General features: G+C 44.6%; 4 protein-coding genes across 6 annotated transcripts in view; 2 read left to right on the top strand and 2 right to left on the bottom strand.

Annotated features, from left to right (window-relative positions):
• The window catches only part of MEGF6 (multiple EGF like domains 6), a 35,955-nt gene extending 34,826 nt beyond the window's left edge, over window positions 1–1,129 (bottom strand). Inside the window, exon 1 of the mRNA XM_085242431.1 lies at window positions 993–1,129. The gene's annotated coding sequence lies outside the window, so the exon portion shown is untranslated. The remainder of the gene's footprint in view (window positions 1–992) is intronic.
• On the top strand, window positions 682–3,986 carry TPRG1L (tumor protein p63 regulated 1 like). Its single transcript, XM_085242453.1, has 5 exons — window positions 682–936; window positions 1,018–1,109; window positions 1,405–1,581; window positions 1,849–2,002; window positions 2,722–3,986. Exons 1-5 carry the CDS (start codon window positions 739–741, stop codon window positions 2,914–2,916), a joined length of 816 nt encoding a protein of 271 aa, XP_085098579.1. The 5' UTR covers window positions 682–738; the 3' UTR covers window positions 2,917–3,986.
• A 209-nt stretch (window positions 3,987–4,195) lies between these two features.
• Window positions 4,196–16,990, bottom strand: WRAP73 (WD repeat containing, antisense to TP73). Of its 3 annotated transcripts, none has more exons than XM_085242447.1 (12): window positions 16,800–16,989; window positions 16,098–16,250; window positions 15,432–15,548; window positions 9,535–9,607; window positions 8,858–8,961; window positions 8,394–8,480; window positions 7,796–7,930; window positions 7,627–7,704; window positions 6,603–6,708; window positions 5,601–5,726; window positions 4,948–5,148; window positions 4,196–4,642 (listed from the first exon to the last, which is right to left on the bottom strand). In XM_085242447.1, exons 1-12 carry the CDS (start codon window positions 16,866–16,868, stop codon window positions 4,533–4,535), a joined length of 1,359 nt encoding a protein of 452 aa, XP_085098573.1. In that variant the 5' UTR covers window positions 16,869–16,989; the 3' UTR covers window positions 4,196–4,532. The 3 variants fall into 3 exon arrangements, with proteins under 3 accessions (XP_085098573.1, XP_085098574.1, XP_085098576.1); XM_085242448.1 differs by having other exon boundaries at window positions 4,957–5,148; window positions 16,800–16,988; XM_085242450.1 differs by lacking the exon at window positions 8,394–8,480 and having other exon boundaries at window positions 16,800–16,990.
• The window catches only part of TP73 (tumor protein p73), a 33,722-nt gene continuing 31,849 nt past the window's right edge, over window positions 15,680–17,552 (top strand). The window contains exon 1 of the mRNA XM_010722717.4: window positions 15,680–15,726. Coding sequence (XP_010721019.1) covers window positions 15,695–15,726 — 32 coding nt within the window. The 5' untranslated portion in view covers window positions 15,680–15,694. The remainder of the gene's footprint in view (window positions 15,727–17,552) is intronic.

The raw sequence follows: 17,552 nt of genomic DNA, 5'->3' as shown, positions 1-17,552 counted from the left end.
AGAAGCACAGTGCAAAACGAGCAGTTCTGGAGGAGCTGGGGAATAGGACGGGAATGCTGCCGGCCTTCTCCTACCACAGCACTCGTTCTGCAGGGAAAAGCACACCCGGAAGAGCTGACGGGGATTTGCCTGAGCTGAGCTTTCCCAGCTCCATCAGAGTCCGTAGAATCATTAAGGCTGGAAAAGACCTTTAAGACCATCAGGTCCATCCCCACAGGAGCACAGCGAGCTGCAAGCAGGGACAGCAGGACGGGACAGGGGGCAGCAGGGAGAACACGAACGGGGAGAGAAGACGGCCGTGAGGTGAGGCGGCCTTCAGCACACTGAGCTGCACGCGAAGCATCACAGCTGCGCCCGACCGCAGCCACGCGAGCCCTTCGGTCAGGTACGAGGGAGTTCGTGCGGGCACCGAGCCCGACGGACGGGAGGAGAAGAGCGGTGCCGGCAGCGGCTGCGCTTTGAGCGGCTTTCTGCACACGACGGGACCCGCACGGGAGGTGGGAGCTCGAACTCAGCGCCGCTGCAGCGGCAGCTCCGCACCCTGCAAACGCCGCCCGCGAGCCGCAAGGAGCCCCGCGCCCGCCCGCCCCGTCGAAGCCCGCAGCTCTCTCCCATCCCATCCCATCCCATCCCATCCCCTCCCCGACGCGGGGCGGTGCTGCTCGGCTCGCCCCTCCCGCTGCCCGCCCCGGAAGGCGGCGGAGCTCCGTTCGACGCAGCCCGGCCCTTCTCGCCGCGATGCTGCAGCTCCGCGATCCGGAGGAGGGCGGCCCGGAGGACGAGGAGGCGGCGGCGGCGGGGGGGGCGGCGGCGCTGTTGGTGCCGGGGGGTCCCGAGCCGCCCTTCTCCGCCGCCCCCCCGCGGCAGAAGCTGCGGCCGCTGAACGTGCGCACGGCGAGCCGCGCCGGCCGTCTGAAGGAATACTTCGTGTTCCGGGTACGGCCCGGCCCGGCCCGCCTCGGCCCCGGCCGTTCGCCCCGCTCTCCTCTCACCTCTCGCTTTCTTCCCCCCCCGCAGCCCGGCACCATCGAGCAGGCGGTCAGCGAGATCCGCGCCGTCGTGATGCCCACGGAGGACGGCGACGTGGAGAGCGTGTGGCTGCTGACCGAGTGAGTACCGCGGGGCAGCCACGGCTGTAGCGGTGGAGAAAGGCACTGCTCTCTTCTGCGTGCTCAGATGCAGTTAATAATTTACGAGCAGTTATGTTTTCTACGTTGTGCCATTTCTGAGCCGGGATGTTCAACCTCTTCTCAGGCCTGGTGGTGGGAAGCGAAGGCTATGATGGAAAACAGAGCAGTGCTGAGATGCTGAGACTTGGCTCTGCTCTCCATGGTAGCCCTTCTATCAGACAAGCTGTTACATGTTTCCAGCCAGCTAAAGCTCCATTTTCTGTTTCCTCACCAGAATCGACCACTGGAACAACGAGAAGGAGCGCCTCGTGCTCATCACCGACCGGTCCCTTCTGATCTGCAAATACGACTTTGTGGGCCTGCAGTGCCAGCACGTCACCAGGATTGCGCTCAATGCCATCGATACCATCTCTGTAGGAGAGTTTGAGTTCCCACCTAAATCTCTGAACAAGTAAGTTGATGCAGTCCCAGTTTAGTCCCGTGGCTGTCAGTGCACACAGCCTGTGCTGGCAGCCTTTGCCCTGGGACAAACCACGAGAGCTCTTCCTATTGCTGCTGGCCGCCAGGTTTACAATTATTCAAACTCCATCAGATGATAAAGGAGCTTGCTGTCCTGCAACAACTACAAACCAGTGCCACAGCTACTGGCTTTAAGGAGGCCTTTTTCAGACCTCTGATGGAGGCCATCCCATATTAACCCCGCTGTCTTCAACACCAGGAGAGAAGGAGTTGGTATCCGCATCCAGTGGGACAAGAGGAGCCGTGCTTCCTTCATCAACAGATGGAACCCGTGGTCCACCAACGTCCCGTATGCCACCTTCACTGAGCACCCGATGGCAGATGCTGATGAGAAGGTTGCATCCCTCTGCCTGGTAAGGGAATCACCTCTGCTGGTCTGGAGTTCTACATGGCCTTTGCTGTTGCAGGCTGGGTACTGCTTACAGTGGGTAAATCGAACAGGAACACTTAAATCCAACACACAGCTGCATCTTCCTGTTCTCTGCATCGCAGCTTTGAAGGGCAGCTGAATCAGTTTTTGCCAGCTGGTTTACTCAGAAAGGAAGCTAAACCTTTCAGAAGTGCAGAGTCCTGTAAAAACCCAAAAGAAAATGGATCTTGATGCCATTCCTGCTTTCATTTACCTGGCAGGCAAAGGGCTAGCTTCTGTCTGGCACTTCCACCAGCTAATTAAACACATAACATAGCTGCTAACACAAACCTTCACTTGGTAGCTCTCTTTTTTTTTTCTTTCAGTGGTTGCTCTCCTCAGATTTACACTTTGTAATAGAACATTACAGCAGTTTAACTTCAGGACTAGCGTTAATGGCAGGAGAACAGCAGAAAAACAAGATGGCTACTGCTAGCTTGTTTACACATCTAGCCAATGCTTGCTTGTAAACAGTGCTATATGACATTAGTTATAATTATCAGAATGTAAAGCTTATTATGGAATGTGAGATTCACAGCAACGAGAGCTTCAGTGTTGACCCTTTACACTTTTAGCAACTCCCCCTACGAAAGCAGAGGAATTTGTAAAACAAGGGGAAAACATCACAGTGATTTATTTATATATTTTTTTTAAATCTTTCAGTTGGAAAACTTTAAAACTCAGCTCATCCAGGCCGTGAAGAAAGCTCACAAGGAATGGCCACTGCCAGGAAGGGCCAACGGGGTCCTGGTGCTGGAGCGGCCTCTTCTGATTGAGACGTATGTGGGATTGATGTCCTTCATCAACAACGAGGCCAAGCTTGGCTACTCCATGACAAGAGGCAAAATTGGGTTTTAAAATGCATAGCATTTGGTCTTTTTAAAGGGAAAGTGATTTTATGTTAGGCTCCTGGGGAGAACACCCTGCCTGGCAGAATATTTGGAAAGCAAAGCAGATTACAGGAAGGAAAGGGGGTGGGTGCAGAACCAGCAGTTCACAGGAGGCCCTGGTTGTTATGGAGAGGAGAATGCACGATGCAGAGTGAGCTGAAGCAGACACACAGTGGTGTCATGCCTGTATTTAGTAGCTAACTAACAGCCCTCACACAGGGCCAGCAAGCAGTGCTGTTCTCTCTTCCATTTCTAACTGCACATTCTTCCCTGTTAATCTGTGCCATCAGCATCTGCTGCAAACAGTGTCCAAGATACTGTGCCATATGCAGTTGTACCCCTAAATCATGGTGTGCTGGGGATTGATCTGTATTGCTTTAAGAGGTTTCAGTGATCTTAGCATATTGGTGACTGACACACAGCTTTCGGGACTCATAACAGGAATTCTTTAGCAAAAGAGCCAGCAAATCTTGTTACAGCTGTACTGCTACATGTGCTCAGAAGCAGGGAACGTGAACTATTTCTTTGTCAGCAGGCACATGGCTGATATGTATTATTAGCTTTTTGTAAAAGTAGCTCCTTCTCTCAACTGAATCTGACTTACCATTTCGTACCATCTCTTGCTGTAGCCACAAAGACTGTCTGAGGGTATTGCCAAAAGCATTGCAAACATTTGCCTTCAGAGCTGTTACTTGTAGAACAGTTTTCTAAGAGTAACCTTACTTTGATCACATTTATATTCATAGCAATTTTCTTAAATCCACTCTCGTTTGGCACAGCAGCAGCACAGGACTTCCTAACAGAGACAGACAGAACTTTAAGCACTGTATGTCAATCTTAATTTATACATTCTTACATTTAACCTCATACAAGCCTCCAGTACTGAATTTCAGAAGCAGGGGAGAGATGCTATAACCACAAGTGCTCACGAGGTAACTGTAACAAGCTTTGTCATTGTCTGTGATCTTCTATAAACATGGTTTTATGGGAATATTTGTCTGCACAGCTGCCATGCTGAATAAATACTGTGCTGCAGTAGCTTTTTCTTTTTTTGAGCTTGATTTGTGTTTCTGAAACTCACACAAAGCTGAAATAACAGTGGGATGCAGTGAGTTGCATGCACCTCTCAGTGCATTCTCTAAGGTATCTGCTTCACTGTTACCTTTCAGTAAAGTTAAGTGTCCCCAACTTACTCTTCATTCATTTTGCAAAGAAATTAGTGGCATTTCAGTTAGAATCATATTAAGTTTGTAATTATCAAAATATTTATTGGAAATTATCAAACTTAAATAATATCTATACATTATGTACATTCAGCTACAATGTTAGAAAAAAACACTCCATAGTTCACAGAATTAGCAAGAAAGTTCAATTACATCAAAACCAAAGTCATCTTAAAATCCAGACTTTGTGTTCCACACTTTAGATGCAACATCATTCAGAAGCACTCACAGCACCTTACGGATTGGAGTTTGATTTTGCTCCTTCAAATAAATAATTTATAAATAGAAACACTTCAGATTGGAGTTTGACCCCTTTCCTCATTCTTCCTCAGATCTGTGGGCATTTCAATGCAACTGAGAGTTATTTCACTTCTTCTCTTTCTAAGTAACACACACAAAAGTTATCCTTACTCAGGAGTGCCATGGAATCTCCACTAGGATGCCAGCAGAGAGAAACAATCTGGAAGTCACCTGCAGAAACAGCAAGAAATATCTCCTTATTCCAGTCATTTTCTCCTAGGTAAGCCACATGCACTGCAAAAAAAAAAAAACAAAACAAAAAATATCCCTCCCACCTTAGAAGCTTTAAAACAGGGAGTCTGATTTTGTTACTGTGCAGTAGAGACAAGTGCAAATAATCTGCAGTCTTTTTCTGAAAGATTGAAAGACCTGTTTCCAAGAAACTGTAAGCCAAAGCTAAACCTTTACTTAATTTGGCCCAAGCATTTTACAAGTGGAAATAAAAAGCTCGTGATGGCTTGCAGAGGGCACTGTACCTTCTTTACCTTCTGTTGGAACTTGTACTGAGACACATCCAGCTGGGGACCATAGGTAGACTTTGCTATTTCCTGTACACAGAGCAAGTCGAGGTTGCCGTGGATCCCACTGGAAGGACTGGATGGCACACAGCTGCTCTAACACCACAGACAGTTTCAGTTTTTGTATGTCCCAGATCCACACAGCATTAGGAATGTTATCTGACAGAAAGAAAAAAGAAATCATTTGAATACCTGAAGGAAGAAAACAGGCCTCACCACCTCTTTAGAAGTACTCAGTTTGTCTTCCAGCCTCCAGTGGTTTTTACTGAACTATGCACAGTCATGCTGCTGTTAATGGGCTCTGCCTCTGAACCACAGCTTTTGCATCCTGACATAAACAGCCCCCAGGCCTGCCAAAGGGAAAACCTGAGTGTTAATCCTGTGATCATCTGTGTTAATCAGAAGCCCCACTACAACAGGCTGTGAAGAACTCTGCCTTCCAAGAGACACAATGAAAACGGAGCAGGAAGGAGTTGTGCACTTCCTTTTCCAATCATACACATGTGAAGTATGAAGAGCAGGTTATTGTTATTAAATATAAAGCCAAAACCAGGGTAAAGCACATATAACAAAAAAGGTTTCTCCTTTTACAGAGGACAGTAGGAACTTACCATTTTTGGTTGCCAGGAAACAGTTATCAGGACTGAATGCCAACATCCCAATCCCCATTTTGGGATTAGCCCTGTCAGCAACTGGTTTGATGTACTGGAAAGAGGCTGGCACCTGGGAAATGTCATCTGGAATTGGAAAGAAAAGTCCATTCAGGCTTGCTTAGTAGGATACAAAACATTAAATTCCAGCTGCTAAAAACAACAGGACAGTGATTTACTCTCCTGCAAGGATGCCCCAATTAGAAACCAACAGTGCTGTTTTTTATTTTAACATATTACATCTTTTTATGAACAGCTTCCTATTCTTACTCTCCTACAAAAACCAAAAAGGACTGTTCATTCCACATCTGAGATTAAACTATGAAAAATAGGTAAGATCAAGTTTTCCACCATCTTTTAACTTTTATTTCAAACAAATACCAATGCAAGGCAAAGGTGAATGACTGCCATAGTACCACAAAGAGACAGTAAAAACAGTAGGAAAATACTAATCATGCATTGTCTTCCATTAGTTTAGTATTTTAGTATTCTAAAACAAACAGCAAGACTAACACCTCCTGATGTTCTTTCATAAACCACTGGAACTGCCACATGCTGTAAGATTCTTAATTGCTAACCAGGTGCTGCAGTTAAAGCAACTCCAAGGCATGAGACAATATTGCATAGGTTTCTGCAAGTCAGGAAAAAAAAAAAAAAAACACAGTGTTCAGATAATTTTTCTAAGCCAGCTGAAGACTGAGATCTGTATTTCTATACTGCTATTTCTCCTGTGCAATATTTCTCCAAGCAATTACAGTTCTCTTGCACAACACCCCACTGATCTTTAGTGGGCCTTCAGAGTGCAGACAGCATCCTCTCCATCCTGGAGCTCTTCAGTTAACTCAGGAGACGAGCAGAGCACCCAGAGGATCCATTCCAACATCAGCATTTACATAACATTTATTTATAGAATGATTTCAGATGGCAAGCTCAAGTGTCTTACTTTACTAAACCTTGGCTTACATTTACTTTGTGTGCTGAAGACAGAACTAGCCAATGCTCTTGTCGGAGGGAAAGAAAATCTCTCTGTTTCAACAGATGGGGATTTCTCCACTTCTTTATACACAATCTACAAAGAAACAAGTGACAGTTCTAAGAAGGGCCTAGGAGAGTTTGAACTTGGGCTATTAATAAATCATTCACATCCCACTAAGTGTTGTGCACCATATTTCCAGGTGTAAGACATCTCAGCACGCCCAGCTCATCAGTGAAAGAGAGGGGCTTCAAGTAGGCAAATACTGAATCCTGCATTCTGAATTATTTGCTTATTGGAACCATGACCAAGAAAACTCTTCTGACAGATAAATGCATCTTGAAGTCATGAAGCATGAGTCAACCTCATTTAATATTCCTGAAACCTACATCTGGCAGGGCAATAAATGATCTTCATTATAATGGAAACATAGAATCATTTGTTTAACAATGAATCTTTATTCTTAATACTACCATAAATACAAACAAAGTGCGACACTGAAGAAGCAAAAATATTTTAACAGCATGCCTATAACTTCATATCCCCTAACAGGATAAAAAATGCCAACTGGAATTCTTGTCTGTGTAGAAGAGAGTAGCAGAGTTACTTCCATTTGTCTTCCATGACATGTCCTGTGCTTCACAGGAAAAGAAAAGGTCATTTTTAAATTATGAGAAGTTCTGCTGAGGTGTCATCAGTGGATCATGATCCAAATCCTCAAATCTCTAAGGCAGTCACCACCTACAGTAAGATACACTGGCATGTGGCAGCAGTCCTTGGAGAATCTACTAATGCTTATGCTGATAATTGTGTGTATCCCAGGAAGTTTGAAAGGATTCCTTTATTTTTTTCCTTACAATTTCAAATATTCAAGAAGTGCCAAGCACTATTTAGAGCTTAGGAGGGGAAAAAAGGAAATCCCCAGGATGAAGTGGATTTACTAACATCTTTGGAAACAAACAGCCACACCAACAAAGTGCTGATAATGATTCAGCAGTTTGGATCCATACTTACAGTCTTTGGGTTAGTAACAGTTGCTGGATGTTCAAACTCTGTGATCTTTTTCCACGTTACATGGTTCAAGATACGCACCTAATTCAAGAAGACATTGCAAGACAGAGTGGTTACAACACGATTCTGCAAGTGATTTAGATAGGTTTATTTTCTCTTTTCTATTTCTTACCTTTTCGTCATAGCTGCCAATTGCCAAAAATTGACTGCTGGGACTCCAGGCAATGGATTTTATGCCTAACGACCATTCGTAAGCCTGATACGTGGACAGCAGCCTGCCATCAAGGGAGTACAGCAGTATTTTGTACTGAAACAAATTGATTATTTGGTTTGGTCCTATTGCCCGCAACTCCACAGCCATCAGAAGACACTTTGTACAAAAGATAACATTTACATATTCCTAACTAATTTTTTTGGGTCACTACTTAAGTTCTCATGCAAGATAAAGTAACATCGTCTTACAGAATAATTCTTTCCTCATTTACCTGAATAGCAGCTTCCACAACGTTTACAATCAAAGCTACAAATATATTTTTATATAAATTAGATGTTAATAAGCTATTTCATTGCCATCAAGGACCCACATAAGTTTGACCTACTTATTAGGATGCCCATTACCTACATGGGTGTAATATTCTGAAATGTTTCCTTGGAGTTCAGCTTATCTTACATTTATTTAGAAATAACACCACATTTTATTTTAGTTATTGCTTCATACATGGCAGCTGTAAAAAACAACTTAAATTCTAAAGTCATCTTGCTCCTCATACCTCAAGACATGTATCCCACACTGCCAGAACACAGCCATTGGGAGCCCACTCAATCCCAAACAGATCTTGTGTTTCAGTGTCAAAATGCTGCCCCCAAAAGAGAAAAACATCATTTGAAGCATAACACTAACAAATACTACACGTAATCCCCAGTTTCACCCTTCCAAATGCTACCACAAATATAACAATCTTTCATATGCCAGCCTAGAACGCATGGCTTACTGTCACCAGAGAGAATAATTTAGTTTATATGAGGAGTTTTTGTTGGTTGTTTCTTCACAGCTTCCTCAACAGAATCCCTCTGCTATGGAAGCATGCTGCAGGCCAGCAAAGGAGCCAGATGCTGGCTAGAAAATACACTGGCAAGTCTAAAACCAGAGTAGCCAAGTGATGGTGTTTAAAGTAGTGTGCAGCAGATGCTTGTAACCTACTCAGAAGCAGGGGAAGGCAGAGACACTTCTCACCCTCAGCAGCTGCCAGTTACTGCACACAAAGAGGCTGACAAAGTCCTTGCAGTCACGTCTTTCTGCTACTGCCATATAGCGGCCATCCTTGGTGAAAGCTATTCCTGCCAGTGGGACAGAGAGCTAAGTCAGAAAACAAGGCAGAACAACTGATGAGTGGTCAAAAAAAGCAGATGAAACAGTTAATTTTGTTTAGCTGTGCAAGTTAGTTATGCGGCTACTGGTGTCCCATCAACTTCCAAGTGTCAGTTCCCATCCCCTCTCTTATTTTCTATGTTGCAATTGTCTCACACGAGGTATTCTTGTATACAAACCTCAGGCTATTTTTTTAAATTAATTTTTAAATTTTTTAAATTGCTAACTGGAGCAATTTCTGAGGAAATTCTGACAGGAGCCACCCTCTTTTCAAGTGACAGATAATGAGGAAAGGCACTTTAGATTTGTGCTTTTCATCACCAACACATTCAGCTTAATCCAACACCTCACAGGAGCCAGAGAGGGAGCACAACAGAAGGACATGTAGAACAGGCACAAAAACTGGTTACAGTTCTTCTGTGCAAGGGCTGAAAACTCAGATCCTAGGGCAGCAGTCACAGCACGTGGCACCCAGGTACTCATCACAGTGAAATGCATCTCTGTGTTCAATCCCATACCTGTGGGAAATTGGTGACACTTACCCTGCTGACAAGCTTTAGGATACTTGATGTAAGATACAGATTTTGTACACAAGGACCACACAGTTATCCGCAGCTGTTGAGAAAGACAAGGAAGGATTTGTTTATTTTTGTAGATTAAAAAAGTTAGTACGTACCCCCCCAACCCCAAAACCTAGTTCAACAATGCAAAGTAGATTCAATGTATGGTTTAATTAAGTCTTGCAGATATTCTGCATAGCACAAAGCTGTAAGAAAATCTGGAAGGAAATCTCTCTGCACTCTCTTCAGTGAGCAAGGATACTTATTTGTAATTAATCTTACAGGCACACTGAATGCTCCCAAGAGGTACAGGTGCAGAACACCAAGATGGACAACAGCACTTCACTGAGACTGAAGATAGAGATGTACTCGGTGTGTAGCTGGGTTCATGCTCATAACATGTTGCCAATACACTTTTCAGCTGGAAAAATAATTTCATCACAAAACATGGGAAAGATGAGAAGTTACTGCAACTCAAGAACGCTGTATCTTAAGCTACTAAGAAAAAAACTAGATTTGTTTATTAACTTCTAACCACGTGCTCAGCTGTGATGCTGATTTGCACTTCATTCTTCCCTCCTCAGCCACCCACAAGAAGGCAACGCTACAGAACTACTGAGAGAATTAGAAGACAAGACAAAAGCAAGGCATTAAATGCCATATCTGCGGTATTTCTGGAGCCTCGTGCACCCACAGAACATGAAAACTGCAAAGAAGGCAGTCAGCTGCAAAACAAGCCCCTTCACAGCTCGTCAAGGTCACAGCCTGCATTCTGGAAGCTCTGTGTTGCCATCTGCAGATTATTCAATTAAAAACAAATACTTACTCTCCCTTAGCAACGGCAGCCACACCAGACATATGTGCATTAATCAGTATGTCATGTGAACCTTTGCATTTATATCTGGAGCAAGGAATGTTTCCAGGGTCTGTTTTTCATCCCATGTTTTCCTGTATTTTTATTGCACCAAGGTAAGAGATTCTAGATAAGACACAGGTTAAACTATTTTTGCAATTAAGATCCACGGGCATAAAACCATCTTTCCCAAGTCTACTGAACAACAACATCACTTCTGATTCACTACATAAGTATAACTTTAGCACCATCTACCATTCAATCACCCACCTGCATCCAACTCAGATCAATTAGCAGTGGTACAAAAAAGTTTCTGCTGCTTTTTCTCTTGTGTTTGTCCTCAATACACATTTTCCCTTCTCTGAAGCAATTAGTACAATTCAATGGTGAGAAATGACTCCAAGGAAGCATCCTGTGTGTTTGTTCTTACCCGATAACACTGGAGCCTGTGCACTGCAGCAGACCTTAGAGGCTTTCTTACTGCTGACATGAATCATGCTTTGATATTGTGTTTAAACCAAGCTACAGATTCCTAATGCTGCCTCTCTCCAGAAACGTGAAGAACAAAAGTAAAAGAGCATCATTAGCTTTTTTTTTTTTACTAATTTTTAATATATATTTAAGAAACTTATGAGACTTGAAAAGACCACACACAAAACTGTTTTAAAATGTAACAGGAAAGAGCAACAACCATATCAGATTCCAGTCTTCTTATGTCCAAAGTTTTAAAAAGCACAATTGGACTATTGTTTAATGCAGCCTTTATTATCTCTTCCTTTATTTAACAGCTATGAAATTACAGCTAGACATCTATAGTGCCACCTTTAAATTTAAGGGATCCCAGTGGAATCTGCAAGATGAACACCATTAATCACGTTTTATCACTGCAACTGCTCACTTCCGGACATACAAAAATACAGCATTGTTAGTCTGCTCTTCATGCAAGATTTACTTTAAAAATACCAACACAATGCCTACTCACATTCTTCTATAGCAACTGCAATAGTGATATGCTGCTTGCTCCTATTAATTGCAGTGTTAAATGCACTTGCTGCTGTTCCTCCCTTGACCAAAACAAGCAGCACACACAACACACATTCTACAGCCACTTAATACAAGCTTAGCAGCTGCAAGCTTTGAATGCTGAGGTCTGGATTGTCATTTTTCCTGACAAAGGCATCCAAGTTCACACTTGTGTTACCACTTGGCTCCAGTCAACTCACCTGGCCTGCTGCATGCCACATGCACTGCTACTCCAAACCACATAGGCTGGCTCCAAGGCTTAGAAAAGGCAAAGCCTTACTGCTGGAGCACATAGGGAGAGGGGAATCTCTCAGCGAGAAGCAGCACGGGGCATGCAGGGCTCCTGCTGTTACCTCTGCCTTGCCTGAGACTCAATTAAGTTGGAGAACACGTGGAAGTTCTGCTATAACTTCATCACAACCTCCTGTCCAAGTCACACAACACAACCTAGAAAGTCTGGGACTGGTATTAGAAACGTATGAAAGAAAAGTGTTTTGATCTCTGAAATTAGGATTCTTTTCAGTTGTTCTATTTGTCTACAGTAAAAAAGTTTAGAGAAACTGGCAAGTTATAGTGGGTACTTCATCTATGGCTCTCATACCTACCTTACACAGGCTAACAATGCTTCCAATTAAACATGAGGAAAAAGGGAGACCCTTCACCTTCTCAGATGGAACTGAGAAGTTATTCCACAATCCTACCCAAGCTGCCAGTGAAACCTGGCCTAAGGAGGATTATTTCACAGCTGGCAGAGACAATTGAGAGACAGAACCAAAATGCAGAGGATGAAAAAAGAAAGAAAGCACAGTAAAGCACAAGTTCCTCCCCCACAAACTCTGAAAAAAAGTAAATAGGAACAACAGCTTTCACAGCAGAACAGCTTGTGGTCAGCTCAGAGCACGGCAGGCATTTCTTACTGCCCATTTTGAGGGTACTTTCTCTTTCCTTACCATAAGTTCCTAGATTAACTGGAGTTGTCAAACCTAAATCCTAACAATAATGGTGTCTGAGAAGTTTTCAGCTGTTGTTTTGCAGTGGAAAAAAAACCAAACCAAAAGCAGAAGCATTTTTAAAATAGCCTAAAAACAGCTGAGAAAAAAAAAAAAAGCATTTAGATGGTAACGTGATAAACAGTCTGCAGTGCTGGGTTCAGGACCACGTCCAATGTTGACAGCTACAGGCAGGTGTAAGACTGGTGATTTTCAATAGATAAAAACACACTTTTAAACAACCTTGCATCTCAAATGACTGTCAACTTTTGTCCCAGACTTGACTGGGTCACAAAGCCTCCTTACATAGCACTGTCTGTCAGCACCGGATTTCAGAAGATTATTCAGAGCGCATTCCTCGACAGAAAGCATTTTTCAACCAATGCAGCCATTTACAGTTACTAAGGATTAGCTCCAATATACACAGAAACACATTTTTTTCTCCCACTGTAGCTCTAAGGAAGCTTCTTAGTGCTTCAGTACTGAAGTGGAACTTGAGAAACTACAATTTGAAATGAAATTTCAAAGAACAGCTCTTAAGAGAAACGCTCCAGAACAATGCTGATCATCTCCAGGCACCTACCACAAAACTTCCAGGCCTGGAATAAGTTCCATTTGTTTTCCCTGTATCTTTTACCTGCAGCTCTTGTTTAAACTCTACATGTCTGTCATCCCAAACTTTGTGTGGGAAAGAGGAACGATACCTGGGATGACATCTTCCTCAGGATAAATGGACACCTCCAGCAAGCAGCCTGCTGTGCTAGATACACTGCAGAGTGTTTTCAGCAGAGGAAGCACCTGCTACAAAATACAGTAGCAAACAACAGCTATGGGACAAACTGCTTTCCAAGGCACTGCACAAATCAATAGCACTGACATCATACCCTAACTTTTTCAGATTCCAGTCTTCTGTGAGGGAAAGAAGGGAGCCTGTGTATGCTTCTGGTCATCAGAGCACACCACTCAGCTGCCTTATGTGCCATACTGTTTACTGGGGTGTTTGTGTAAAGATTTAGATGACTATCTGTACCATTCTACATTACTGCACCCTGTGTAATGATTGTAAAACTCAGGAGACAGTGATACAGAACTGTCTGCAGCAAGATGACCACATCTGCATATTTACACTAACATTAAAAATTAAATACCCTGGGAGCATCACCGCTCATCTCCAAAGACAACTGAGTCAAAATGGATTTCAGAACATGTCAGACTTCTCATGCACTCTTCTTCAATTAGAAACTGCACAGTGGTCACATTAAAAAGAGAAAACATAACATTCACAATAGGTGTTAAATAAAAATGTAAAGATGTTACTGCAAAAAATCTGACTGCAAGTTAGCCAATGAATACGTTCCCTGTTGCACTAATAAGCATGGATTGCTAGAAATAAGTTTGTATAACCATATGCTTAAAGAAGTCTCTAGTAGAAATGACTTTAATTTGCAAGCTTACAATGCAGCTCATATGTTAACTTGAAGAATTACAAGTATGAGTAATTAGTTGGTGATGTTTGAAAATGTCAAGCTACCAAAGCCAAACTGCACTGCTTGACAGGAAACCAAAAGCCCCCCCAGGCAATCCCTGAAGTTCATAGCACACATAATACACCAATATTAAGTATCTTGACAGTTTCTGTCCCGAGCACTGCTAACGCCTGTTCCACCAGACCATGGATTTACATGCTATAGAGTAAACACAACTCAGACACCAGCGTTACCCAGGCAGCTGTCTGACAAAGCTAATTTAGCAACCTGTTTACAGCTGGAAAGAAAACTTATCCCAACACAGATGCCAACTTGGCAAAGGCTTAATGAAATCCTTTAAGGTCAAACCAAGTTCTGTTGGGAGGTAATAAATACTTGCTGGTCCACCCCCACATGAATGTGCCATAAGAAACTCATTTGTAGCACATAACACCAGCCTTCAGTTTGGGTTACAGGGACAACAACACTCCTGCCTGACTGTCAGGCATGTCTTCAATGACTCAGAGTTGTAGCTCTGGACTCACGTTTATTTTAATCGCTATCAAAGTGATTGCTGCTGGAGAAACTCAGGTTTAAATTAATCACTCCACAAAATCCACAATCTAAAAAGTTGAGGGGAAGTGGAAGGAGACTGTTTGACAAGCAGAAAATCCCCACCTCAGCCAGCACATCCCACCCTGTATATATTTCCTCACAGGTTCCCTTGAGAACATCAGTATTTTCATTACCTCCAGTATGCACACAGATAAGAAGCCCCAAACCTGTATCCCACTGATTGATATTTGGATGGAAAAAAGGGACATCTTGCAGTATAACACCCAAACTCAGGGCAACAATGCATCATTTAAAATCCAACTAGTTCTGAACAAGTCAGATATATTAAACAGAAAAATTTCTCACATGTGGTTCCCAGCTATCTTCTGGCCATTCATTGTACTGAATTGCATCAATCATCAGCTAAAAAGGTGGAGAGTCAGACTTCCACATGCCTTCCAACATGTCCTCAGTGCACAGCATACACAGACTGATCTGGGCTCTACACTTTACTGCAGATTCCAGAACACAGCTCAAGTGCTTACATATGTGAAATTTGAATTAAAACAGGTGCTTCTACCAGCAGCCATCTGACTATTATATGTAACATCAAGCACTTCTGTAAGCATTTCCCAGTTAATCTAAGACTATGTTTTTTTTAATTCAAAAGCCATTCTTGGATGTTTGTAGATTTCCCTGAACTACCAACACATTTGGTTACCAAAACTGCTTTCATAAATGAAAGTTATTCCTACAGGTAAGCACACAATTTTATCTAAGTTAAGAGTCCGTTTTCTATCTTATCAAAACTCCAGAAAATAAAGTGTTAACACAGTAACATCTGAACTGGAACTAACGTAGGTTACATCTGGGAATGCAGGAAAACTGTTCTTTACCACCACTACAGCTTTAAGAACTTCAGGTTATTTTAAGAGGCAAAGGGCAGACAGTAACATCTGATACCACGGAGAGTAACCATGACTTCACACTTACATGAAACTCCGTTGTATTGAGAATGTGACGACCATCCGGACTCCAGCATGAAGCCACCAATCCTGCTGACCCTTCATCTATCTTACAGTGCCAGTCTGGCTGCTCCAAGGACCAGACCTACATCAGGAAGGAAGGAAAACAAGCAGGCAGCACACCAAACAAACAGCTCATCAAAACCTCTTCTTGCAAGAATACGCTTCAGCTGAGAAAAAGTTCCTGCATCACCGACCAGAGAGGGCAAGAAACCTCTGAAAGCCGTGGCCATGAAGGACTGGCGTTGGATTCCGCTACAAAAGTAAGCCTCACAGCTCTGTATGTTAATACAAATTGTAAAATAAGCAAAAATATTTGACAAATACTCTGAATATATCCAGCAATTGAAAAAAAACATACTTTAGACCATTTGGCAAGTTTGCATGTATTTGTTTGAAATAAGAAAATTCTAAGATCCTTTCTAGCTTTGGTTTAAATTAGTTTACTACATATTTTCATTTTAAGTTTGTTTTGAAACTAAGAGGTAGGTCACAGCTTTATAAGTCATAGCGTGCTGCACTACATTTTATCTATGACATTTTCCATTACTTTAGCAAAAGCATTGAACTGGTGACTGCTGCTCACACTCACAGCACACACAAGTCTACGACAAGACTCTGTCTGGGTCCTTACCTGAACAATCCCTCGCTTGTACATGGCACACAATATGAAAAGAGAATCAGACGACCATTCTATGTACTGAATCTGGTCCAGGCAAGTGTACAGCTGAAGGATCTGGAGGGTGTTCACATCCCGAATGATCAGCCGGTACTGCACACAGGAAGCCTGAGCACAAGCAGGAACACGGCTGGGTTGGTGCATCAGCCCCGGACCTGAGAAGCTGCACCCCACAGCGCTGTACTGAGCGGCATTCAACCTTAGAAAGGCTTCACGCGAGCTGTGCTCTGACACAAGCAGTGGTTTAAGCCAGCAGGGGGGCCTATAGTCATTTAAAACCCGAGCTCATTAGTTCTATGGCTGCTTGCTAGGCACGACTAACCCTACTCCTCCAAATCACGCTTCCTCGTCCCGTCGGAACGCCACTAACCCTTTAAGTGCCGGTAACTGAGTGCTGTGCTGACCGCAGCCCGCGCCGTTACAACCGACCGGACGGACCGACCGACCCGCTCGGCTCCCTGCAGGCCCGTGGCCGTGCGGCACAGCCGCTCTCCTCGTTTACCTCCACGGGAACGGCACCGCGCCGCCCGGAGCCCGCCCCAACGGGAGGAACCGAGGCCGCTCCCGGCCGCCACCAGGCGGCCCGCGGGCGACCACCGCCCTGTAACGCCCGGCTCCACCTCAGGGCCCCGTCCCGCCCCTCAGCCCCGCTCTCACCAAGCACTTCCCGTCGGGGGAGAACCTGCCGAGCAGCCCGGAGAGCTTGAACAGCTCCGAGAAGTCCATGGCACCGCCCGGACCGGCACCGGGAACGGCGCCGATTCAAACCCGCCGCTCCGCCCGCCGCGCCCCGGCCCGCACCTTAGGGAGGAAGCGGGCGGAAAGGGCGAGAGCTTCCGGTCGGGACAGCCAATCGGAGCAGGGGGGAGCCGCGCGGCATGACGGGAGTCGTAGTCCCGGGCGCCGCGGACCGTTTGTCTGTCAGGGAGCGCCCGGCGGCGGGAAGTCCCCGCGAATGAGCAATTATTATGCAAATGAGCTGCGTAATGAGAGCGGCTCGTTCTCAGCGCGGGCTCCGCGCCCTGCAGCCCGCCAAAGTCACCGGCGCCGTTCCCTCATTAGCGGACTTCCCTCTAATTTGATTGTCAGACGTTTCGGGGCGGCAGCGTGCCGCGGCCTGCTCCAGGTCACACTTCCCGCCTCACGGCTAATTGCTGATGGAAATGAAAGGCCGAGAGCTGCAGATGAGGCGCACCGGTACAGGGAGGGCTTAGAAATAAAAGATCCCAAAGCTTGATGAGAGAAAGAGCAACGAAGGGTTTTGGGGGGTGAGGGGGGGAGCAGCCCGAACCTGCTGCTCTGCCCTGGTGTGTGAGGCACTGCCATAACCCCACCCAGGATGTGCCCACAGCGACAGCCAGCATCGGGATTTGTTATGGGAAGCAGAGGCCGGAGCTAAGGTTGGCTGAA

Source organism: Meleagris gallopavo, chromosome 23, assembly GCF_905368555.1.
Source record: "Meleagris gallopavo chromosome 23, MGAL_WU_HG_1.1, whole genome shotgun sequence".
Lineage (NCBI taxonomy): Eukaryota > Metazoa > Chordata > Aves > Galliformes > Phasianidae > Meleagris > Meleagris gallopavo.
The sequence above is the reverse complement of the archived record's forward strand: the minus strand, read 5'-3'. Positions and strand labels throughout refer to the sequence as shown.

Coding starts and splice junctions, on each gene's coding strand:
- TPRG1L (XM_085242453.1), top strand. CDS start 739: ATGCTGCAGCTCCGCGATCCGGAGGAGGGCGGCCCGGAGGACGAGGAG. Junction 1,582..1,848: donor CCACCTAAATCTCTGAACAA/GTAAGTTGATGC, acceptor CTTCAACACCAG/GAGAGAAGGAGTTGGTATCC. Junction 2,003..2,721: donor AGGTTGCATCCCTCTGCCTG/GTAAGGGAATCA, acceptor TAAATCTTTCAG/TTGGAAAACTTTAAAACTCA.
- WRAP73 (XM_085242447.1), bottom strand. CDS start 16,868: ATGGACTTCTCGGAGCTGTTCAAGCTCTCCGGGCTGCTCGGCAGGTTC. Junction 16,251..16,799: donor CCCCCGACGGGAAGTGCTTG/GTGAGAGCGGGG, acceptor GCTTGTGCTCAG/GCTTCCTGTGTGCAGTACCG. Junction 15,549..16,097: donor ACAAGCGAGGGATTGTTCAG/GTAAGGACCCAG, acceptor TTCCTGATGTAG/GTCTGGTCCTTGGAGCAGCC.